The sequence below is a fragment of the Megalops cyprinoides genome, chromosome 5, assembly GCF_013368585.1.
Source record: "Megalops cyprinoides isolate fMegCyp1 chromosome 5, fMegCyp1.pri, whole genome shotgun sequence".
NCBI lineage: Eukaryota > Metazoa > Chordata > Actinopteri > Elopiformes > Megalopidae > Megalops > Megalops cyprinoides.
The window spans coordinates 37,375,392-37,401,090 of record NC_050587.1 but is presented as its reverse complement, the minus strand read 5'-3'; the positions used below and the strand labels follow the sequence as shown (position 1 = coordinate 37,401,090).

The 25,699-nt window shown below is 47.7% G+C and overlaps 1 protein-coding gene across 2 annotated transcripts in view; it reads left to right on the top strand.

Moving 5' to 3' along the window:
• Positions 1-14,047, top strand: part of rgs3a (regulator of G protein signaling 3a) — a 108,166-nt gene extending 94,119 nt beyond the window's left edge. The window contains exons 12-16 of one of the 2 annotated variants that reach the window (XM_036528232.1): positions 304-374; positions 10,441-10,542; positions 12,049-12,110; positions 13,172-13,338; positions 13,770-14,047. In XM_036528232.1, coding sequence (XP_036384125.1) covers positions 304-374; positions 10,441-10,542; positions 12,049-12,110; positions 13,172-13,338; positions 13,770-13,973 — 606 coding nt within the window. In that variant the 3' untranslated portion in view covers positions 13,974-14,047. Of the gene's footprint in view, positions 1-303; positions 375-5,702; positions 5,962-10,440; positions 10,543-12,048; positions 12,111-13,171; positions 13,339-13,769 lie in introns of those variants that run through there. The other variant, XM_036528231.1, reaches the window with a different exon arrangement.
• Positions 14,048-25,699: the final 11,652 nt, after the last annotated feature.

Below are 25,699 nucleotides of genomic sequence, written 5' to 3'. Positions count from 1 at the left end.
GAAGTGTAACATGACACCCAAGCCCCCGGCCTAAGGCTTTAAACCCTGGGCATGACCGGTGGCTTTTAGAACCAGTTTCTCACACCTCTGCGCACACAAACGCACGCACACACACACACTCACACACACGGCCGTACGCATACACACACTCTCCACTGCTGAGGATTAGGGACAGTCTGGTTGCTCCAGGACAGTGCTGGGACTGCTGTGATCTTTTTGGGCCTGTCTCCGACCCCCCACCCCTCTCCCACCTGACTGTTGGACTGTATGATGCGGACTGTCCTCTGGCTTCTCTCCCCTCAGCTCAGCGGCGGATCGGAGTGCAGTTGTGAAGTCGGGCCTGACGGCACCAAGAAGAAGAAATCCAAGAACCTGTGAGTCTGAACTAGCCCATCTTCCTCTGATTGTTCTGCATCCCTGTGGTAGTGCAGTCTGCTGACCTGACTTAGCGAGCTGGGGGGATTGGGGGGTGTATTGGGGGGTGTATTGGGGGGATTTTCCTCTGCACTAACAGCAGTGATATGTTTGGTGAGCTGTGGGTTCAAGCTTAACGTGCAAGATGTACTGTACATCCTTTGAATGTTTAGGCACAAAGTCTGCATTTTGTACCTAACTTTGAATGATGAATTTAGGCCTTTAAGCTTTGAAGTCTTACAGGCTTTTTTTTGCATGCCCAAAAGTTTCTCTTAATTCCAGTAACTGCCAAAGTTGCGCAAAATTGCGAAAAAAAAAACGAAAACCTACCTGAATTATTTTCCTGAAAGAGTGTTGCGGTTAGATTGAGTGCGATCCCAGATTCTGTGGAACTGTCACTGTCAGGACATTGATGGCCCTCTTGGGATTTAAATTCTCTTTGCAGAAAGGGAAAACACAGCTTAGTGTGATTTGTAGTTTGCAGTATAGTAAATTTTACCCTGTACTTCCTGTCTGGAAATAAGGGCGCAGTCTTTAAGATCATGCCGGGAGGTTATGTCACCTGTCTGTGGTGTCATGGCTGAAAACCTCAGCACGACTCAGAGACATTTACACAGATTCACTTTGACATCACCAGGTGTGTGTGTGTGTGTGTGTGCGTGCGTGCGTGTGTGTGCGCGCACGCTTGTTAAAGGGGAGCTTTGTGTGGAGGTGTGTTTTTCAGCTGAACACTCAGCTCTGCCTCACTTCATTCATCTTCTGACTCACAGACTGATGTTGATTGTAACGCGCTCCAGTTCTTTTTCTGATTTTCCAGGCTTTTTTGAGTCATACTGTATATGATTGACCCAAATTCAGGCACAAACTCTTTCTCTTAAAACACACACACCCACACACATGCACGCATCCACTCACACATACACACGCACACACTCACATTCACATACACGCACACACACATTCACATACATGCAGACACACACACACACACACCCACACACATTTATACACGCACGCACACACACATGCACATGTATACACGCACGCACGCACGCACGCACACACACAAACAGTCTCAGAGTGCATCTTATAGGAGGTGCCGTTCGGTATGTGTGGAATGTGCTGCTCCGCTGTGTGGAAAAAAACCACGAGCAGCAGAACCGCGCTGTAACGAGCGAACTCCGGCGAGCTGTAAGGCGACACCGCGGATGGCGTTTTAACGGTCGCATTATTCATGCGCGGTGTGAGAGCGACCGGGAGTGTGCGGGTTCGCTCACAGTGGGCGCGGGACACAGACCGGGGCAGCTCCATTCCCTTCCAAGGTAAAACTTGACCCACAGGAAGAGGATCTGCTAACGTCAGGCTGACCTGCTAATCTGTGCGCGAGTACACTATCATGATGTGGTGGCGTTTATACTAGACATATTAAGGGATGGACAGAGGGGGTGGTGGGCTTTGTGAACCCCCAGGAGAGACTTGCACAGCCAGCCAACGTCCACAGATCAGTGGGGGAGTGTCCCGTAATCTCTCTCTGACGGAGAGCTGATCCATCAACTTTCCTCGTATTGTTTGCCCTGGAAACCCGAGAACCCCTCTTGGCCGGGCTCACTTTTTTTTCGTACTCCCCCCTCAAAAACGGAGCCCTGGGTCATTACAGTGCCTCCGTAACCCTTTCCCTGTCCGTTCCGGATCGGTCCCTTCCTCCGTTGACTAATGATGATGTCACAGTCCCGAGGTGCCTGGTGGCGGCTGCTCGTCAGGTCACCCAACACGAATCCTGAGCTGCACGTGGGCAGTGTTCACAGGGAATTTGGAAACCGTCCAAAGGAGCTAATTCAGTAACAAATAAGCAATCACGAGATGAGAGACTAAACACAAAAACCCCTTTTTGGGGAATGAATTTACCAACGACAGTGTCTTTAAAGAGGCATATATTCTTTAGGATAAGGAGTGTACACACAGGGTGAAGGTTTGGACTGTAGCCGGGCATCAGAGCACACAATCGCACTGGGTCAGGGCTGACAGGACTGTTGAAGGAAGGGGGTGGGGGTGGGGGTATCCGACAGTATTGGGTTTCTGTGATATGAGGTGGTGTAGGGTCACTGTGATGAAGGTTGAGGTAGAGCAGCTGGATGCCCCCAACCCCCCAGCGCGTACACACGCACACACACACACACACACACACACACACACACACACACACACACACACACACACACACACAGGTTTCTCCACCACTCTGAGGGGATTTTGTGCGGGGTCTCAGTGCCTTAGCTTGCAATGGGGGGGCCTAATATCAGGGGCCAGGGAACACTGACAGCAGTGGAGAGTAAAGTGAGAAGGATGAGTGAAAGGACTGTGAACTCTGCTACTGCAGATCACATCTGTACACATCTGCCGTACCCTCGGGCAGGGTACTTAACCCACAATTGCCTCAGTAAATATCCAGCTGTATAAATGGATAACATTTGTAAAGAACTGTAACCTATGTAAGTCGCTTTGGATAAAAGCGTCTGCCAAATGAATAAATGTAAATGTAAATCTGTACACATCACATCTGTATAGATCACATCTGTATAGATCACATCTCTTCCTGCTGGCTGCCAGAAGGAGTCACAGCGGCTGAAAACTAGTAATTAATTTGATCAATAAATCGATAAACAGATACACCAATGGATAGAGAGAGGGGCAGATGCAGGGAGAGTGTGTGTGTGTGTGTGTGCGTAGGGAGAGAGAGAGAGAGAGAGAGAGAGAGGGAGAGAGAGAGAGGGAGAGAGAGAGTGTAACATACACTGGAATGAGCAGTTTGTTTGTGTACAGTACGCGCTGGATTTCTGAGGCCCTGGATTACGCAGTCTTACTGAGTCACGCTGACCCTTGGCCGGTGCGAGAGAACCCTCTGACCAGCCATTTCCGCACAGCACCGGGCGCAGGGCGGGAACGACACGTCCCCTGCCAAACGCCAGTGAAAGGGAACTGTGTTTGTGCCGAAATACCAGCTTTCTAACCTGCTGCTGCCCGTAGTGGTGCTGGCCACTCAGGCCCTGATAAGCCCGCTGGCACTAAGCTGATTGCCCCTAATGATACTCGCTCCGAGTGGCTGAAACGGGGGTCGTCCTAGCAGTGTTCGCAGTTACTTTCATGGGAAATTACAGCAGTTTACCTCTCTCATATGTGCCAAGTTATGTGCATGCTGTGTTTAGTACATAGTATACAAATACATGCATAAAAGTTCACACAGTATATGAAAGTGACACTCCCAACATGATAACTGTGTATTAAATATATGAACTATATAAGATATGAAAGTTCTGAGAGCTATTATTGGAAAAAATATAAAACCAATATAATATAATCTGCCAAAGCTCTACAAAAAACTGGCTTTTGTGTATGAAAACAAATGCATGATATCATCTGTTTTGGCTAGTGCTGCCAGTTTAATGACATCAGTTTAGGAGTTCCTCACACCAGTACCCAGAAATTGAGGGAGCTGGCAGGGTTTGATATAACTATCTGACTGAAAAACCCCCCAAACCTTGAGCCATGTCCGTCAATAAAAAAAAAAACCAATGCATGACATCATCTGTTTTGGCTAAGGTTGCTGGCTCAGTGACTTTGTCACCAGATTTAGAGATACGTGTACAGACGTCGTTTGGTGTGACACTTTCTTAGACTGCACTTTCAAAATACCTCACATCAGTACCTAGAAATGTATGGAACAGGCAGGGTTTGGCGTTCCTTTTTTACATTACATTACATTACATTGCTGGCATTAAGAGTGAGAGTAAAGTGACTTACATCAGTTACAGTTTTTTTTCCTAACAATGTTATCCATTTATACAGCTGGATATTTACTGAGGCAATTGTGGGTTGAGTACCTTGCCCCAGCAGAGAATTGAACCGGCAACCTTTCGGTTACGAGCCCTGCTCCTTAACCACTATACTACACTACTGCTACTTCATCCCTTGAAGACACACACACACACACCATGCGTGTTCCTCTGAGATCAGGTCGTGATCCAGCGGTGTGAGGGAGTTAAAACATGGACACACTACGACTGATCTGGGCGCGCAGGACCCACCTCCTGCGGAGGAGAAGGGGCGGAGACGTACAGACTGATCCCAGACCAGCTGCACCTGGTTTCCGGGAGGGGGTGAGTCACACAGGCACTAAACAGGTATAGGGAGAGATTTACTCAGCGCCCGGCGGAAACTTTACAGAACCCCCCCCCCCCCCCCGGGGGGCTCCCACTCGCACCGCCCGCCCACACCCCCGCCCCCACGGCCGAAATGTCTGGAAACGGTACAGCTGGTGCTCCTCTCTGTCAGCGCCTATACCGCTGCTCCCAGGTGTGGTGGTTGCCCCCGGTGATGACAGACATGTGCCTATTGGCCACATCCAGCCAACAGTGGCTAGACATCCCCAGATATGAGTGTATTACCAGGGGTGCAGGGATAATACCAGCTGCTGTCATGATTAATGTGAGATACCCATAAGCCTTTTTCACTGGTAATCAAGTTCAGAATTAGAACAGAGCACAGCTATTGTCGTTACTACAATGCAGTGTACTGAAATTCTGTAGTAATCATTATCCATTGTCATTAATTCGGATCAGATATATTAATCATCTTCGCCTGCCTGTCATTGATCCTCCGCTATGTCACTTCCCTTACTGCAAGTACTACTAGTATTACAACTATCACTGATAGGATTACTACTACTACTGACAGTACTAATGGGAGTACTGCTAATATTACTGCAGCCATTGCTTCAAACAGCTATACCATTATTACTACCCCTAGTACTTCTTCTGTTTCTTAAAATGACAGTAACTCAAACAACACTACAACAACAGCAACAACATCAGTCATATTACTGGTGCTTTTTGAATTAAAAAAAGGAAAAACTGTTTGCAGTTTATTTTAAAAATCAGTTACACTTGATGAACTTGATGAAATATATATTTCTAATATGTACAGCAAAGAAAAAGTTTGCATTCAGAAACAGAGTGGCTGACATAAGCGATAAGTAAATTCAAATAGCAATGGGCAGTTGTAGTTCTGTGGCAGTAGCAGTAGCCACAGTAATTGTAACAGTAATATTAGTCGTATCATTATCAATATACAGATACTACTAATGCTACTTCTTTTTACTACTCCAGCTACCAATATACTCCTCCTCTGCTTCCTGTATTGTTACTAGCAGCTGTTGATAATGATAACAATGCGTTGTATGGGAGCTATCTCTTTGTCCTCCGAGACTGGAAAGACTGTGAACTCTCAGAGATAATGTAGTGTATACACTACAGACAGAACGGTGGGCTGTGATTGGTGGAGCCCAGGTCCCACCCCTCTGCCCTTCCCCTGGCAGTATATAAGGCTTGAGCTGAGCTGTGTGGGGCCAGAGGAATGTGAGATCCTACGACCCTACACAGAGCGCTGCGCTCCCAGACGCCCGCGCACACACACACACACACACGCGTGCATACACACGGACACGCAGATGCTCCACACCATGGTGGATTTCTCCGAGAAGTACCTGGAAAGGTAGGAGATCCGGCCTGCATTGCTGTGTGTGCTGTGGGGCTGGGGGTGCCGGTGTGAGAGTGAGGGGGAGGGGGGAGGGAGCGTGCCGATGCATGTTTCTGATTTCAGACCCCCTCAGTGCAGGCGAGAGTGCTGCAGGCTGAGTGTGCTTGCTTTTGCGTGGCGAACAGACGCTGGATTCGAACTTTACTTTTCAGCCTGGCATTGATGCTGGCTTTAGAGGTGCTGCAGGTCGGTCAGGGCAGCTGTTTGTACTCTTTCAGCTGGAAAGGTGAATTACTTAGTGAATGGAGATGATGAAATCTGAGAGCCTCTGAGCAGCGCTTGCACCAGTGGCTGGTGTCATTTTGAGAGTGTTCAACACGAGGCAGACTCAGATAAGGGCACAGATATGTATCCTTGAATGATGTGAGCTGGGATGCCTAAACCCCCCTTGCTCTCTCTCAGCATGCGCTGGGTCAGTGTTACTGTTGTTATGATTATTGCTGTTATTACTTTACAAGTTTATGCAGGGTGACTTTCATAGCTTACATTTGGCATTTTACACACATATAAGGAGCATAGCTTACATTTGGCGTATTACACATACATAAGGATGGATACTTGCAGAAGTGGTTCGGGTTAAGTGCCTTGCCCATGGCTACCATGGCAGCGCTGTTGTTGCTGCTGTAGTGTTGTCTGAGTTATACCTGGGATTTGAACTCGCAGCTCTCAGGCTGCTAGCCCCTTGCCCCCCAGTGCGGTGGAATCCTTCTTCCCGATGGGTTCACCTCTGTGTTTCTGCGATGCGTCCTTCCCCTGCCTCTGCACTGGGACCACACCGCCCAATCAAATTCCTCCGCCCCCGGGACAGACTTCGAGGGGACGTGACAGAATCCCTCTCCGGATAGATCTGGTAGAGAGAGGCGGCGGGCGGTGCAGGCGGGGACACCCACAGCTGCGCAGCCGTCTGAGAAACTGCGCAGTCAGCTGCGTGGCTGCCCCGGCTCCAGACAGGGGTTGTGTACCTGCAGTGTGGGGGGGGGGGGGGGGGGGGGGGGGTGTTACCGTGGCAATCAGGAGGCTGGGGAGGGGTAATGGACAAGAAATTGGGTCCTGATCCACATGAATGTGTTTGTTGCTGGGCAATTCCACATGGAATGGTAAGGGTGGGGGCAGGGAGGCCTGTTCCTGAGGGCTGTCCCGGGATACTTCCCCTCTGAAAATAGCCTCGTCTGACGGCCCTGATCAGCGTGGAGGAAGCGGTAACGTGAACCTGCTGATGCAGGGATCTGTGCAGTCCTCCATCGCTCCCCCCCCCCCCCAACCTGAGGTTAGCGCACCGGGGCTGTCTGGCAGCACGCTCGGAACAGCACACGCAGACATGCCGAAAGAGAGGCCTCGGGCATCCCAACTTCCTAATTCGATAAACCCCCTTCCGAGGGTGCGTCCTTCCTCTGGCAGATTAAGGCAAGAAAAAATTTCACAAGTGTCCTCCCTTGGATTAGGAGCTGTTGGTGGCAGTGAGGGGATGGCAGGGGGGCCGCGGGGGGGGGGGGGGGGGGCTTATTTGAGCTCTTCTGTACGCTGAGTGTGGATCCCAGAATGTGGCTGCCCACAGGTTTACTTTCGCAGGCTTTCTGTGCCTCTCGCTGTCCCGGGCCATTCGCTGCTGTGGGATTGAGTGTTATGGGTCCCGGCCAGCAGGTGGCAGTCATGCGCCAGATGGCTGAAAGCACAACCAGATGTCAGTTCTCATAGCTGAGTGATGCGCGGCAGCACTGTCAGCGGCTCTATTTATATGCACTTTTGTGTAGAATGCACACTGGCCTGTGTGTTAGCACCAGAGGGAGAGAAAGGGGGAGGGACTGTGGTTCAGGAGCCTGGTGCACAGTTACACAGAGGAAGCAGCACTGCTTCTGTGAACTGTGGAAGGCCTCTCCACAGTGCACCCGCGGGTGTGATTAGCTTACTGCAGACCAGCTGATGGGTAAAATGAAATGAGGAATTCACTGATTTATTGTTCCTTAGCTTGACGTGTGTGTGTGTGTGTGTGTGTGTGTGTGTGTGTGTGTATGTATGTATAGTGGGAGAATGACTCATTGCAATACTTGGTTCACTCAGGTCACATGAAGTAGGTATTGGGTTAGTGCACTTTTTATGTAGATTGCTGCTTTCTCTTGCAGTTACATTCAGTCTGAAGTTTGCCCCAGTACTTATCCATTGTATCCAGTGAATATTTCATAAGGCCACCAACGTTCAGTAAAAGCCTTTGCCCTGCTCTGTAGTACATTCATGCGTCCAGCAGGTGGTAGTGTGGAGTTAAAATTCAGCCTCTTCTTGAATCTTAAAATCCAGGGCCTTGGAGGGGGAGAGTACAGTCATGTCTTTCCATTTAGCCAAATTCACCCACTTCTATTGAAACCAGACTCCAATAATAAATTGTTTCATTAGGCTTGCAAATATTTTCCAAGGCTTGTAAAGAAGAAAAAAAAACTTGGTGACTCTTTCTCTATTCACCCTTCAATTACCTCCACATCAGCTTTAGGCAAACAGCCCAACCAAGCCTAAAAATAAAGCTCTCACACATTCCTCTGTCTATTTTCATTTAGGCCACCTAAAATTAGTTTTTATTTTTTCAATGACTGTTTTTAACTGCTGTGAGTTTGCAGTGTGTGTAGTCTGGATTAGAAGTTATTTTTGAATTGAATTATTGAATGAGAGGCTTATATTTTAACTGCCTCCCATCTCCCAACATCCTCAGACTCATCTCATCTGGTAAAAATAGGTACTAAAAAAATGAGAGAGAGAAGCTTCAGCTAATGTGTGTCTGGCTTTTCTCGGTTTAGAAGCGACCTCAGGCTTTTACGGTCGGTAAGATGCGTTTCCGCAGAATATCATTGCTGTGAGGAAGAGCAGAAAAATTCCTCTTGCGTTCGATGCGCTCAGCAAAGGCGCGGAGTTTTCAGGTTCAGCTCAGCTTAGTCTGACTGCGTAACACCTGCTTCCTGCGCTGGGCTGTCCCGCGCGCGCGTGGAAGCTTCCGGTAGGGGTGACGGAGGATGCTACTCTGTGTGCTGATGGAGTGTTGTACGGCGCCGTCCTCCCCCATCCTGCCCAAAGACTGGCTGCCAGCGAGCTGGACCCACCTCACGGCCTTAACGAGCCTGGTTATCACAGAGAGGATGTCTGTAAGAGCAGGGCCGTTAGGATGTGGCGTGGGTCGCTGCCACAAAGCTGCCTGCACAGTGATCTGGCCGGGTCACGTCACTCATCCCCCTCACAGGACCTGAAAGGCAGCTGTTGTATTCCTTACTTTTTACTCATCCCTTTCCTTATTCCCTCCTCCCCAACACTCACCCCCCAACACGCACACACACACACACACACACATACACACACACACACGCACACACACATACCCTCCTTTGCCTCAGAATGAAACCAGTCACCTCCTGGTTGCCTAGACGATGAGCGGGGGAGTCATCATGAATAGCGGCCTGCATCCTGTTTCCTGTCCAGACCTGCTCACTCTTTCCTCCACCTAACCGATCCCTCTCTCTCTCTCCCTCTCTCCCTCTCTCTCATCCTCTCTCTCACTCACACGGCGCTCAGGCACACTCTGACATGATTTCACAAGCGTAGCTGGCCTTTGCCCCATGTCCAGCTCCTGAGGCAAAGCCAGTAGACACAGAGGGAGAGAGTGAGGGAAAAAGAGGGAGACAGAGATGGATACGGAAGGACAGAGAAGGAGAAGGAGTGTGCTGAACTGCCCTGAGTTTCCTGTAATAAATTCAGAATGAGAAATACGTGTGTGTGTGTGTGTGTGTGTGTGTGTGTGTGTGTGTTTATTTACTAAATAAATGCAGTACATGGCAAATATACAACAAGACGTCAGAGTCATGTGGACTGTAAGCTTGTGGACAGTAATTAGTGAGAGAACAAAGTTGAGACTTTGGAGGATGGGGTGATCAGCAAGGAACCACTGTGTTGAGAATAGGATTGGGGGGCACAGCTTCACCCCATCCCAGGAGCGCTCTCACCTGAGTCTGAGTGTTCTGCAGGGACCCTAGGGACGTGGTATAAAAGGACCAAGCCAATCACCCCCCCCCCCCCCCCCACGGTTCCCCTACGAAATCCCAACACAATGTAGCCTGTCCCAGAGCTCAGGCCTAGACAAGGTACAGAAGAACAGAGTGAGTGAGAGCGAGAGAGAGAGAGAGAGAGAGAGAGAGAGAGGGGAAATAGGGGACACAGAAAAAGCTGCTATGCTCCTCCACTCTGAGCTGGGATATCTCCTGCAGCACGCTGTTATCTCGGTGCCACTCGGATGCCCAAATGTACGGAGAGGTGCCGGTTAGCTCTAACACGCAGAATCAATGATAGCTCAGGTGTTCTTCCCCAGCCGATATCCGCTGGCCGGAGCTCGATCAGTCGATCGGTATGGGTTTGTCCAGGGTTGCACGGCTCACACACTCTCTCTCTCTCTCTCTCTCACAGGGCCAAAGACATGAAGAACCGTCTGGCGTTCCTGAGGAGGAAGAATGAGGCTCCGGGAAGTGCTCCGGCCGGGAAGCTGGACAAAGCCATGAAATCCGTCAAGTAAGTGCCCGCCGCCTGCCGTGCCCGCTTCCTGGGTATCACCCCAGCTGGCAGTGCCCCCCACGTGGGCTGATGGGGGGGGGTTGGGGAGTCGCCGGAGTCATCTCACGAGCCGCAGCGCGGAGGAGGAGCTGTTGGTGTTTTTTTGGTCCTAAAAGCGGCCGCCGCTCTAACTCTAGCCTGGTGCAGCGGAGCTGTGTGACCGCTGTTTGCGGCAGGCGGACCGGCCTCGTTTTGACCGTGTGAGACGTATTGTGAGGACGACCGCTTAGTGGTGTGTCGTTCGGGAGCAGGCCGGGGTTACAGACGGACGCTGTGAGAGACGCTCGCGTTTCTGTGAGGTCCTGTCTGGCTTCGTCGTCCTGCACGCGCTCTCTGGGACATCCCATTGGCGCACGGCTGTTTTCAGGGGTACAGTTCTCACCTCTGCTTGGCTTCTCTCTCCTCCAGCCTGTCACTTTAAATGCTCCTGTGAACTGGCTCCCCGTGACACCCGTGTCCGTGAGACTCAGGGCTCTGCACAGCCTGGGACCTCACAAACAGCCACCTTCAAATTCTTTCTGACTTTTTCTTTTTTGGGAAATAAAAGAAAGCGTGTTCCGAGCTCCAGTTAGATAAAAATATAGCTATTCATTGCAAGCCAGAAGGAAAATTGCTTTGGTTGTCTCTACACATTAAATAAGAGCTTCATCTTAATGTCCTGTGCAGTGTTTGGCTACTCTGTGTCATACATTTGAGAGAGGTGTGAGGGTGGGGCTGGACTGACCAACACATCAATGAGTGCTTTGTTTATGATTTTAGAGACACGTAATACACACATTTTCCACTATGCAACACTTCCTGTGTGTGGTCTCCAAGTTCTCTATGGTGTCGGGCTGACTGCGGTCTATCTCAGAGAGATCAGTTTGGATCTGCTCCTAAAAGTGTGTGTTCAAACACGTTTGCACAGCTAAAGGAATCACGGGCTGATCCCAAACAAGCTTCCAGCAAAGTGTTCAACGAACCGAGTCTTAAACCAGATGAAAAAATAGATGGGGCAAGCCATAACAGGACCGAGATGTAACATGAGTGAAATGTACTCTGTCACTACTGTGTGCAAAAAGAAAAAGAAAAAAAAAAAGAAAGAGGCCACTGAACACTGTAAAAGCCAGTAAGTGTAGATGGGATATGCAGAAACAGGCTGAGCAAAGAGGAGGGGGGGGGGGGGGGGGGAGGAGGCGGACCCTTAAGCAGTGAAAGACACACCTCCCCCCGCAGCCTGCCTGAGTCTCCGCCCCCTCCCCCTGCTTCTCCCAGCCTGTGGGGCGGGAGTATAAGAGCCGTCGTCCAGCACAGGCAGTCAGAGAGACACGCACACGAGCAGAGCAGCAGCAACAGCAGCAGCAGTCAGCCCGACACACACACTCACACACACTCAGAGCGGAGCTCACCACCTCGAATGGGTCACACAATGAGAAACCTGGCAGAGATGGGCTTGCTAAAGAACCGCTCTGCCTTCATCTGCAGGCCCAGCCCTGAGGAAGCACTGAAGTGGGGAGAGTCCCTGGATAAGCTGCTGGTCCACAAATGTAAGTGTCACTTTCACATTATTGTTATTATTATTATTATTAGTAGCATTATTTGTTTTATTGTTATTTTTTTAAATCATCCATTGCTTTGCATGGCTTTCTGTGTTAGTTGATTGTATTTTGCATGCATTAGAGTCCCCTGCTGCTGGTTTTAAGTTCTCCCTCCTGCAGGCTTTAGTGTTTCTGCACTCTGTTCTGTTGCGCGTTGCCGAGACGTGCCCTCTAGGTGCCGCGCGCTCCGTTCGTGTACGGACGGGGATGTAGCAAGTGGGCAATCTGTTCGCAGCCCCCCGGCGTAATCCGCCGGGTGGATCAAGGCAGGCATTAGCGGGGAGAGACAGAGAGAGAGGGAGAGAGGGAGGGAGGGAGGGAGAGAAGAAACAGCCTCTCTGGCTGGGAGCGATCCTCTCTGTCTCTGTATTTTGCGCTCGTTCGCGATAGATGCCCTTGAGAGCCGGGTTACGGTAAACGCGGGTCCCTCTTAGCATCGCAGTAACGCTGCCAGGTGCAAACACACCAGCTGCAGAAAATGTTGTTCCCCTAAATTCCTCTTTCTGCACCTGCTGTGTTCTGCCTCTCCCTCCCCATCTCGCGCGGGAAGCTCTATCTCTTCGCCGAGCCTGTTTCACGGCAACAGAAGGTTTCCTGCTTTCTCGTCACCTTTTTTGATATGAGTGACTAAAAAATCCTCAAGTCCCCGAAGTGCCGTTGCTGTAAAGTCCCTGCGGTATAAACCGCAACACACACAGCTTCTCTCCCTGCTCCTTTTCGCAGCTGAACAATTAAGACTGTGAATGAATTCAGTTACAGAGAAACAGACTGCAAAAAAATGTCTGCATAAGACTTCCTTGTCTGTCTATTTTGGGGGGGGGTTTACATGGTTATCAGCAAAGCCCGAGGTGCCCTGAAAAAGCGCGTAACTACAGCGAGGCGAGGTTGCTATTTTAGGGACGCTGCTACAGTGATTCTGTGACGTTGCCATGGATTCGTCATCCTTGGCTCTCCAGTAACGCATCCCTCTCTCTCTCTCCCCTCTTTCCTCCTCTCCTCTCCTCCGTCAGATGGCCTGGCCGCCTTCCGAGCGTTTCTGCGCACCGAGTTCAGCGAAGAGAATCTGGAGTTCTGGCTGGCGTGCGAGGACTACAAAAAGATCAAGTCTCAGTCCAAGATGGCATCCAAAGCCAAGAAAATATTCGCAGAGTACATCGCCATCCAGTCTTGTAAAGAGGTGAGTTATCCAGACGTACGTTCTTTTGCAGGTATCGTAGGTAGCAGTTCATGGCAGTGGCAGACCTTTGTACACTAAAAGAGCATCACATTCTTACTTAGTGCTTAAAAAGTTGCATCTTTTTAAGCGCTAAGCAGTTGTGTCTTAAATAAATATGCAACCATAGCAACACATTATTCTACACAAGTTATTCTACCTGAGAAAATTCCATTATGATGACTGTATAATAGCTGGCAGAGGGAGAATAATCTGTGAGAAGAGCAAACAGTTTGTGGATACGAGATTGCTCTCTTAACGAGAACGCACGTACAAATCTGCCAAAGCTCCAGAAAAAAAGAAGTTTATCTTTTGAAAAAAGTTGGAAACTGAAAGAGAAATATGCAGTTTCCTCAGCACTGAGAGTAACTCCTTGCTCCCCTCTTCTCCCCCAGGTGAACCTGGACTCCTACACCAGGGAGCACACCAAGGAGAACCTGCAGGAGGTGACGCGCTCCTGCTTCGACCTGGCCCAGAAGCGCATATACGGCCTAATGGAGAAGGACTCCTACCCGCGGTTCCTGCGCTCTGAACTCTACATGGACTTAGTCAACCAAAAGAAGGCCAGCTCGGCGTCCACAACGTCGTCGTCGTCGTAGAAACAACCGCGAGGGCAGAGAGACTGAGACTGAGAACAGAGACTTGAAAAAACAAAACAAAAAAGAAGAAGCAGAGGGGGGGAGGGGGGGTCTCGGTGTCAGTTAGCCTTTTAATTTTTTCCCCCATCCTGTCTGCTGTGATTTGGGAGCCAGGAGGTGCACTGACGGAAGCTGTACTGTTTACATGGAGAGGGAAAGGATGGAGCGTGGGGACGTGTGCCCAGAAAGCAGGCCTCTGGGCTGGGTCTGGGAGCCTGGGGTCTGGGGGCCCGGGGCTGGGGCCCCGTGCACGAACTGAAGGCCTCAGATATTACTATTATCCATTAATATTATTATTATTATTATCATTATTTAAGTTTTCCGGATGTACTGGAGAATGGAGGAGCTGTGATTTTGACCCTCCCCTCAAACAGAAAAAAAAAGACCCCCTCAAAGACACGAAAACAGTCCGGCACTGTTTTGTCTCCCTATTGTTTTTGTTTAAATTACCCCCCTCTCTCCTCCTCCTTTGGGACTTGCTCAAATGCTTTTGGTACAATAGAGGTCACATTGTGTTTCTTTTTTTCTTCCTACCCCTTTTCCCGATCGCCTCTGCCGAGCACGGTCGAGTTTTGGTGGCGGGATGCTGAGAGGTCATTCGACGGGAGCCTTGTGGGGTTTTTTTTTTTCGCGGTCCATCTGCACTTCTTCTCGAGCATGGTTCCCTTCATCCTAGCACGCTTTCGTCCTCTCCTACCCCCCCACCCCCACACCCACCGCTTCTGTGGACTTGCTTCCTGTCATATTCACCCGAAGAATATGGCCAAGGACACCAAGAGGCAAAAAACATTGGACCAAAACTGTCAGAAGCGCTAACGTGCTAGCCGCGTCCCTGGTGTCTCCAAACTCCAGCTGATCCCAGAAGGACCCTGCTGCTCCCCTCCAAAGACTGTGAAAGGCTCGGCTCGAGTTCTCTACAGCAGTTCATTGTAGCTTAGAGCTGGACTGGACACGGCAGTCTTCTCAGGACTTTAAGCACTCAACTTCGAAGCTTCCAAGCTTGTTTTATTTTTCTTTTTTTATTTACATTTTTGTTTTCTACATTCAGAATGTTGTGTGTTTTTTTTTTTTATTATTGTTGTTTGTTATAACCTGCACTCCGCAAGTACACAAGGCGATCCTGTTAGGGTTTGTCCTTTTCATTGCTTTACCTGTACAAAAAAAGGTTTCTTAAGTATTTATTTCGGTCCCACTTTGCTGAAGGCTTCACTCATTTTACTTGGCTGAAAGCTATCTGGTCCCCCAACTGCAAACCAGGTCCAATGTAGTGGTCCTGATTTCAAGTGCAATATATTTTTTTTTTTCCTTCATGGATAGGTTTCTGTTTTTGTTCTTTTATTTCGAGCTAGACAATGGATTGAGCTGTGTATTAACTTTATTAGTAAGAGTTTAATGGCAAATTCTGCTTGAGGGTTGATTTACAGAGAAAAGGAAAAGATAAGTGAGTTCTAATTCTAACAGTGTGACCCCTGGCAGCAGGCAGTTAGGGGTCGTGGATGTAAATATAATTCTTAAGAAAACTGAAAAAAGAAAAAAATGAAAAAAAAACAAAAGAGGTTTCATAAGTGTAACATAAATATATGGTTGTAACTATGTAAATAGGAGAGACTCTGAGCTATGAGATAACATGTATTGTTAAAAAAAATGAGTTGGGGGGGTGTGGGTGGCTATAGCCTGAGCCCTCTAGGTCATACACTGCTTGTGGGGAGTTCAACGAGATGTACCTTATCATTTTCACTGTTTACAATTCAATGCATCTCTTACCATAGCAAGCAAAAAAAGAACGTGAAAAGAAAAAATACTTGGTGTCATTGCTACAGGTAAATAAAACAAAACTGGTAAAATAAAAACAGACCTTGTGCTGTGTCTTTTGTTGAAATCCACAGAGGTGTTCCTCTGCTTAATCTGACCCCTGTGGGGGTTAGCATTTACGTTCGTGTCGATTAAGACGTTTAATTGTGTTATTTCTTTTCCCAGTGCTTGCACATTTTCCTGTTAATTCTGGTTTCTGTCGGGATCCAGGTTTGTGTGTGAATGTGTGTAGCAGTGGTTTGAATGAATTAACTGAAGAGTCTGAGGCCTTAGTTGGCTCGTGTGTGTGGTGAGTTTACAGAAACACTGCTCCGCGTTGACGGACAACGGAGCATGCTGGTCCTGCCGCAGTGCTGTAGCGGTGTACGGTTGTCTCAGCACGCCACTCTCACCAACACTTCCTCTATCGTACCCCGTCAGCGCTCGTCATGCTGAAACCGATGCAGACGATAGCATTCAAACAGTCATCACTATTCACAGACAGCCCAGCCTTTCCCCCCTGACAGCGTGTGAGAGCGTGTGTAACTGCATGTGTGCGTTGGAGTGTGTGTTGTGTGCTGTCTATATCATGATGGAAATGTGGGTGTCTATAAAATGGGGTGTCCTAATGGTGTGTGTGTGTGTGAGTCTATGTATTTATGATAATATGACACAACTGATTGCCATCAGACGTTTCAGGGAAAACTACAAACCCGTTGTTTTTCAGTTGGTGCTATAGTGCTAATGAAGAACACTCAGTGAGTGCGAAGGCCCCCTGAGTGCGAAGGGTTAACCTGCAGGTCCATCAGAGTCAGATTCCCTGCTGGAGAGGTGACAGTTATCTAGGGGGTGGGGGGAGAATTTGGTGGGAGGGTGATCTCAGTACCTCACAGGCAACACGGCAGGCTCAGGGACAGGGGCGTGATGTGTGACAGACCTCAGCGCTTCGCGCATCGCGCATCTCGCGGCTCGTTAGCGTCAGCTCGTCTCCCGAGCCGGCTGCTGTCACCGCCTCGTCAGCAGCCAATCGGATGCCTTTGTTTTTTTCAAAGTGCACGGCTTCCCGGACAGAAGCACAGCAGTGCTCGCTCTCACAGAGCACTACTGCTGCTTTCCTGTTTGTGCGGTCACAAAAAAACCCCATGAAGAGGCAGCAGCAGAGAAATTCCTTTGACCCTGAGGACAGGGGGTGACAGGAAGGTGGGGGGAAGGGGGAGAGGGAGGGGAGGGGGAGGGGGTGGGGGTGGGAGAAATAGGCAGTTGGCAGTTGAAGGCTGTTGCAGATAAAGGCTGTAATCTCCTGTGCCAGCTGCCATCTGCATCCTGCAAAAACACCAGCCTAGTCCTCGACCTCACTGTCACTCCCCAGCTTCTTAGGACTCCTCCTGCCTCCTACCTCTCACGCGTCCTTGTCTTTCTCTCACCCTGTCCCACATCTCCCTCTCCCTCTCCCTCTCTCTCTCTCTCTCTCTCTCTCTCTCTCCTCTGTCTCTCATACTTTCCTTTCACTGCAGGAAAGAAGGGTGCAATGCTCTGGGTCAGCTCACTTTTCTGAAATCTTCATCATTACACCCCCCTCCCCCTTCGACCTCCTCTGTTTCTACAATATTCCAGCAACGTTGCCAAGAGAGGATTGTTGTGCAGGCCATAGCACACATCAGTAAATATTCCCGTCTCTCTGTTCCATCCGCCATTAATCACAGACGTCCACGGCAAAGCTTGTTTTTTCAGCGAATTATATTTTTAACTCCGTTTTTGTGAGACTTGTCAGGAGAGTTTGAAAACAGTTTCCCAGATGGCGCAGCAAAAGATGCAAACCTTTCCTCTGAATACGGTCTTGCAAAAGCACGGTCCTGTCCTTCGCAGTGTCGATTTGCCGCGTGATGGAGGAGTGAATCTGCTGATGGGGAAACGACCATCTTGGTCTGGTCTTTATTTACGGGGAGGTCAAAGGTCGCATAAACACATCCAGGGCCAAGCTGTGGGTCCTCACCAATCGCTTGTGCATGAGCTGACAGCTCACTTTTGACTCTCTCAGTCTGTTTCCTTTCGAGCTCACTCCCCGATGACTCCCTCTTCAAAAGAAATTGCAGACTAATCTCTTCACAGCGTACTTCAAGGAACTCCATCCTCCACGTTTCTGTGGTGTTAACTAAGCCTCTTTCGAGCAATACGGTCCTCACTCTTTCCCGAACGCTGTAATCCTTTGCGTCAACGTTTTTCTCCTCAGTTTGAAGTCAACAACATTTTACTTCATCCTGAAGGTATTAGTGTAGGACCTCATCGCAGCTGTGCTTGGCTCGTTCTGGGCTGGAAGAAGAGTGGTGTATTGGTTGTTAATTTGGAAACGTGTACACAATTGCACGTCATGCTCTGTAAATTCTCTGTCTTTCACAATTTATGCTGCGTCTGTTATACAGCTTGTTATCTCTCAGGCACTCTGGTATTTTATTTTTTCAGGGTCTCAGGTTCTTTTTTTTGTGGGAGAATTAATTAGCCTTAAAGAGCATCTGGGATCTCCTGGCTGGGTATCCACAAGTGCTCTCCAAAAAGAACTAGGAGAGTAACTTAGCACACACATGAGAAACAAAAAAGGAATTTGTCTGTCATTCAGGATGAAGAGTTAAGATAAATGTATGCACCAGCCAGCAGGGAGCTGGCCTTTAAGCTGATTAATACTTAAAACTCAACTCGACAGCAATCCCAAAAGCTCTTGCCGAGTTGCTAGGGGGACCTTGGGCTCTCTGGGTTGCCATTGGTGAGAATCGACATCGACCTTTCATCGGTGAAGGGTGAGAGTGTTGGTGGGGTCTGGGGCACTTGTTGAGCGCTCTGATTGGTGATGCCCCCCTAACCCCCAGTCCACTCACTCACTAGACTCCTCAGCAGGTGGCATTTTAATGGCCGTTCAGTCCTTCTCAAAGCTTGCACAGGCCAAAGGGAGGGTGGAGAGAAAGTAAAGCGCTCCGTCCACCTCCCTGTCTCATTTCCCCTCATTCTCCCTGTACCCCCCTACCTTCCTTCAGAGCTCAGCGTGTGCCACTAAAGAAGTGGGGGGGGGGGTTGGATTTCTCCTTTTTGGAACCCCTGCCCCTTTTTGGTCAATGCTTCTTGGGTTGCCATGGCAACCGGAGCGGAGAGTAGCAGGAGGTGTACCGGTGAGGACGGAGCCCCTGTGAGTAACAGACATGTAAACAGGGCGTTCACAAACGGGACGTCCCACCGCGGGAGCTCGGCCAACGGGCATATAAGGCACCACATCTCCATGGCATTGAGAACCTGGCAGCAGCACATACCCACTGTAAACACCTCCGGTGTGTGGTGATCCAGGAGACACCGTGTTTTCTGAGGTCTTGTTTGCTCAGGCCCTTTTCCCTCGCTTAGAGATTTAAGTAAACAAGACACGGAGCTGTTTATGAAGCTGACGCTAATGAGGAGATATCGCTCCGTGTCCTGGGTTTTGTAAAGGCTGTTGTTATTATTAGGGGTGTCCTATTATTAGGCCTGACAGTGGATTAAATATAAGAGTTTGATTTATTTTTCTGCTTCCGATTGATCAGCAGGGCACTTTCTTACTCATACTGCTCTTTCTTTGGCAGTTCATTAATTGTCAATCAAACCTCATGAAACTGATGTTTGTTTTGATGAAATTGTTGATGGTGACGTTATATAAAAACGTTTTACAATTGTGATATTCATCTCATCATTGCAGTCCTTAATCAAGCAGGCGCCTCTGGGTTTTTCTTTGTGGTCAAACTAGAGGCACTGAAATCTCTCTCAAACACACACACACACACACACCAGACAACAGGCTTTTGAATTCCGATAACATAAATCTGCGCTGCCGATTCAATCGATAGACGAAGTCTGTCTTTTTTCCTCTTTGTCACAGTGTGAAAGACGAGCGAACGTGTTTGTCAACCCTCTCCCCGTCCGTTATCGGACCGCCTCATCTCTGTCAGCCTGCCACGTCCCCCCCCCCCCCCCCCCCGGGGCTCCACGAGTGGCACTTCAGCAGGTGCACTCTGCAGAGAGAGCTCAGCATGTGTCTGTCTCAGCCTGCCGAAACGGGGGGCTCCGCTTGCGGTCCAACGAGGGGTTTGCGCTCAGAGGGCGGGGAGCCGAGCGGCTCCTGACTGCTAAATCGCACGTGCCAGATAACGTGTTGCGTTTTTACCCGAAAAGTGAAGAAAAATTGCTAGCCGACAGCCACGGCTTTAAATCTAACACGATCACAGTCACTTTTGGATGTAAATCGTCTCTTAATTTCAGTATATGCGGTGGATAGGTTTTTTGCTCTCATGCATGGCACATCAGCCTGTCACGTCTAACGCTATTAGTATTACTAAACTAACAGTAATTACTTACTAATAATAACCGGTCGTTTACATTCACGTTTGCATTTAGTCATTTGGCAGATGCTCTTATCCAGAGCAACCTTATAAAACTGCATTCAACAGGGTTAGGCAATTAGCTGCACAGATACTACAACGTTAGTGCTGCTCTTGAAATGAGGTGCCATTGTGGGAGACATTGCCACAGTAGGGTGTTGTCAAAGGACATACAGCCTTCATGTATTACCATGCAGCATTAAGAGTAGACTGTGAAACCTTAAATGCTATAGGCTTGTATCATCACAACACATTTTCAGCCGAGCTAATACCAGTGCAGAAGCTTGAGGTGCCACCAGGCATTTATCTTTTAGGTTATTTTTTATTATTTGTTGGTTAAAAACTAATACTAAGCAAAAATGCTCTCTTAGCAATAAAAGAAAATCACCTTGTATACATAAAACAATTTGAAATACAAAAACCCACTGCTGTCAGATTGAATGGGGTTAAATCTGTGTGTGTGTCGGTCGGCGGACGGTCGGCGGACGGGGGGGAGAGAGAGAGCAGATTGGGTTTGAATTATTAGATTAATTACACACAGGGGCAGATTAATGTGAGCCGATAGAGAGACCAGAGGGTCCCGGCGTATTTCTGGGCTGAAATACTGACATATGTCACCGACCAGACTGACACATCATGTGAGGAAGCATTTCCTCTGACGAAGAGGGAATATCCCGATTTCGTGTCAGTGCCAAAAAAAATATGGAAATGAAAAATTTCCTGAATATCCCGATTTCGTGTCAGTGCCAAAAAAAATATGGAAATGAAAAAATTAGAATCTGGAGGGGAATAATCTCGTGAACAAGACGGGAATGAGGCAAACGGATGTGTCTGAGTCAGGGGCCATGTCTTCCCTATTTCCCTGGGATTTTAATGCTCCCGTCTCAGGCCTCGGGAGATATCTGTTCCTCTAAAGGAGGTTTATAAACCAAGCACTGAAAACACAGGTCTTTTTTATGTGTCAGAGCTGCAGCTGTGAGGATACCTCAAAGACAGTCAGTGATGGACAGCATGCTGCAGCTACGAATAATAGTACACTGACACAGAAACTTGCTTGTTTGCTGACTGTCTCTGACAGAATAAAAATAAAACATGTTCATTTCCAAAACTCAAAGAACGTAATAATGAACACAACTGCGAAAGATGCTGAATGGATGCGCCTCTCTCGATTTTACAAGACGGGAAGCTCTCGATAAGTGGGACTACAGAGATGAGAAATTATCCCAATTAGAGGTACGTAATAATCTGAATAAAATGGCCCAAAAATGTGACTTTTGTTACGAGCTGGAACATTTCCCGGACTGGATAAAAAAAAAAAAAAAAACATTCAGCTGCTTTTAGAACAAATCTGGAGCAGAGTTACAGCTTTATTTTGCAACCGCAGGTCAACAACACAGTTTTTCCCCTGCAAATCAAGCTGGTCATCCCTCTGTCCTCCCTTCCCTCTGCTCAGCACTGAAATTTTTCATTGAATTTGCGTTTGTTATTTTGGTCCTGTGACTACATACCTTCCATATTTCTTTAGTTCCGTCTACATGACAAGAAATAACAACCGAATATTATCTCCATTAATTATTCAAGGTAAGGCTGTCCACTGCTGTGCTGAGCAGGGACCTATTTTACATTACTTAACCGTTCTGCTGTATGTCAGTGAATTCGAAGAAAGGAGAGGTGATCCCTGCTGCTGAAAGCTATTAGCGAAGTGCAAAGTGAAAAATCAGTCACCTGCTGGATCTTGCCAGGTTCCCCTGACCTTTTCTGGTGATTTCTGTGGGTACTGATGCCATATAACAACTCCCATGGGCACAGGTTCAGCACGAATGAAAATGCAGACCCCCTTTCAAGTCTGCATAAAGCACGGATTACGTTCCATGCCACAGTGACACACACAGACACAGCCATGGGAGTTAATGTCACTGGAGATTAATTGTACAAACCCACCCACCCCTCACAAAAAAAAAGACATTTTAAAGGCGTACATAACTGTTCAATCAAATATCCGACATTAATACCAAGTGAAAATTTCTTTCACTTTTGTTCTCGGGCTCATGGTCCTTTCCATAAATAGCAGTGCAAAGCCTAAATTATATCTATTAGAGCATTCTGAAATGCTTTCCTGTTTGCTGAATCACAATAGCAATGTGGTCCCAGCAAAACACAACACAGAAAATTAATTCACCAGCACAGTAATGAAATGGAATTGCATCCAGCTAGGGAGAAGCAAAGCACTCTGGGTAAAGTTAGATAAGCCTCCTTTTACATTTATTTGAGAGGAAGTGGATTGGCCTTTGATGACTGACATTGAAAAAAGGAGAAAATGTACATTCACCTGATATAACTTCATAGCTGCTCATTCATAGTTTGCTAGGAATTTGCAAAACACACAGATAAAACCACTTATGCATTATAAAGTACTAAACCATCAAACCCATTTTTCCCAGATTCTTTTTTAGATGGAGTTACTGAATTGCATTGAATTCTCTTCTAGCTCTCCATTGCGGTTCATGTTGCAACTTCTATTTTGCATTGACGGGAAGATCTTCCATGTCGATGACCTCGCTTGCTTTCAATTCAACATAAAAAATATGGTTAAGAACGCAATCGAAAAGTACATGAAGTGAAAAAGACCTCAGGCTGTGAAAATTCTGATGACTCCCCAGCTCTGAAGGCCATGTGATGGACCTTTAGATCTGGAATTTGAGAAATTAGATGTTTGATCTGATACATATTTTACACTTCTTATGGCATGTGTTTTATAGCACTATTTGTCTGTTGATTTTAATAGACTCTAAACCCATTACCCATGAAAATGAAACTGTAAAATTCTGAGAAATATGTTGTTCAGCCCAAGAATTTATTACAAATACATCCAAAATATATCAATTACGTATATTGCAATATACCAAAATGGCAACAATTGACATATTGACATATTAATTGAACTAAAGAGTATATTGTCTAAAATATATTCTCAAAATATTGTTATGAATAATATGTAACAAACAATCCAAAAAAAAACCCCTAAAAAACTGAACTTAAACTCGACTTGAACTGTTAAGCTTCTAACATGATGGGCTGATGGGAAGGAACATTAGCTGACAAAGGCAACAAGTGGGATTCATGTTGCCATGTCTCAATTCAATAACTCGCACAATGTTAGGAGCACAAAGGCAAATTACTGACAGGGAGACGCTCACTTGAGATCTAATTGATTGCTATTTATGCCTAGTTTAATGGCGTATCATGTGTCGGTCATCACCAAGCAGTTCTTCGGCATGATAACAGTAATGAAATCATATTCATCCCCAGTCCATTGTCCCCTAAACAGAATTTCATTAAGTTAATCAAAAATGATTGGCCGTCTGGATTAGCCCAGGCCGGCTTTGCCAAATTTAATTTAGGTCTGGTTCTTCAAAGGGAGAGGCGGTGCTTTGGAGACAGACACTCTCCTTGAGGTCTCATGACCAATCATCTGGGGGGAAGTCGTCAGGACATCGGTGAGCTTATTAGACGGGTGTTATTTGTCGCCCTTTGTGGTTTCCACCGTGAAAAGTCGGATTTTACGCCGGTGGCGTGGTTCCGGCATGCGTCAGCCAGCCATGGGTCCGTCTGAGCCGGTCGCGGGAGATTTCATGCTGACTGGCGTTTTGGGGGCGGAGCTAAAACGCAGGATACGTGACTCACTCAACGCGGGTTTCCCCGCCTACATCAGCATCGGCGGTGAACCTGATTTCCTCTGTACGCATCACAGTTTTGCTTCTCTGTTTGGCTGAGACTGCGAATGGCAAGGACAGTCATTACTTTTTTATCTCTTTTGCCCACCATCCATTCATGGCTCTGAAGACATGAACACAGTCCCTATGTCATCACTCTGTGGCATCGCTCATCTAATGGTCGTCTAATATCTCAATAATGACTCATATTAGATTACAATATTGGCATTTAGGAGATGCTGTTATCCAGAGCAACTTACATAGGTTACAGTTTCTACATGTTATCCATTTATACAGCTGGATATTTACTGAAGCAATTCTGGGTTAAGCAAGGGTACAGCAGCAGTGCTCCAGTGGGGAATCAAACCAACAACCTTTAGGTTAGGAGTCCTGCTCTTTACCACTATGCTACGCTGCCACCCCTGTCCACTCCTCGATATTCCCCTCAGCTCTTCAATATTCCCGTCATGTCCTCAAATTTCCCATCATCCCCACAACCCTGTCAGTGGATGTTCCTCCTGGCCGTCGTTTGTCAGGGTCTGTGGGATTCAGGTTTTGGAGGAGAGGTGTGAAGATGTGTGCTGTGGGGGTGATCTGTGGACCCCCCTGCTGAGAGGATTCATGTTTCAGTGGTGCTTTGGCTGATCTGAGGTCAGTAGTGGGCTGGTACGGATCAGCGCACAGATGCAATCTCACCCTTTCTCACACCGTCTGTTAGATAATGCCATCACTTCACTTCCGGCTGTACACTATACTGTCATCCATACTTACACATGCAACATTATTTCACTGACATACATTCATAATTTATCTCTATTGGTTTTTGCAAGGGATCATGGGATAAAATTTGGTTTTTCCTATTCGCTCACACTTTTTTTAATTCCCCCTAGAATCAGGGCACTGTGAAACGCTGTGTCACAGCTTGATTGCCGAGGGGCGCTACACCACATAAAAGCTGATTGACTGATTATTTTTCCACTGCTCCCTCTGTTACAGCTGACGGCGTTTTCTGGAAGCCGTAATGACCACTGCGACCCCCCCACATGTGGAATCTGAAGTGGGGGGGAGAGGGAGTCTTGGAGTTCAAGCAGCTTGTGCAAGTTCTTCAGAATTATGACGGATCACCTCCTGCCTGGTCTCGCGGCCAACACATCGCAGGCCCCGTCTCCTCTGACGGGAAACCAATGCGGAGGAGTCACGCCATGGGCCCAAGGGCCCATGTGGCCTTCTTTTCCCACCAGTGTGGATACTCAGCGTCTGGGTGATTATGGCGTATCAGGACATTAAGAACGGTAATGGAGCAGAATATTACATTACATTACATTGCAGAATAGGGCTTCATTGACCTACAAATAAATCAGCAGCAAGACAAATACAGATAAGTAATGAAAAACAAGCAACCAGATATACCAAAATACACCAACAGGGAGCTATGAAAAAAGACATTGAGGTTTATATGGCGTAAGAAACCCCTGTGTAGCCAATGAGAGCTTGTCTCAGCAGCATGGCCCAGGATATGGCTTTTTTATTCATCTTTCTCATCTCACAGTGATAGCCTACTTTGCAAGTAGACAGTTTCGCTACCATAAATAAAAAGCCTTGGTTCCATCATGTACACTGTAGCAGTCTCCAGCCCCCAGTCTGGTGATGTACAGAACATTGTTTCTATTACAAGCAGAATGTGTCACACTCCTTTACTAACAGGATACCTTTACCAGTCACTTTGAAAAGGACTTGCTCGTTTCCAAAGTTCATGCACGTATTAGCAGCGACACCCATATGGAAGCAATAC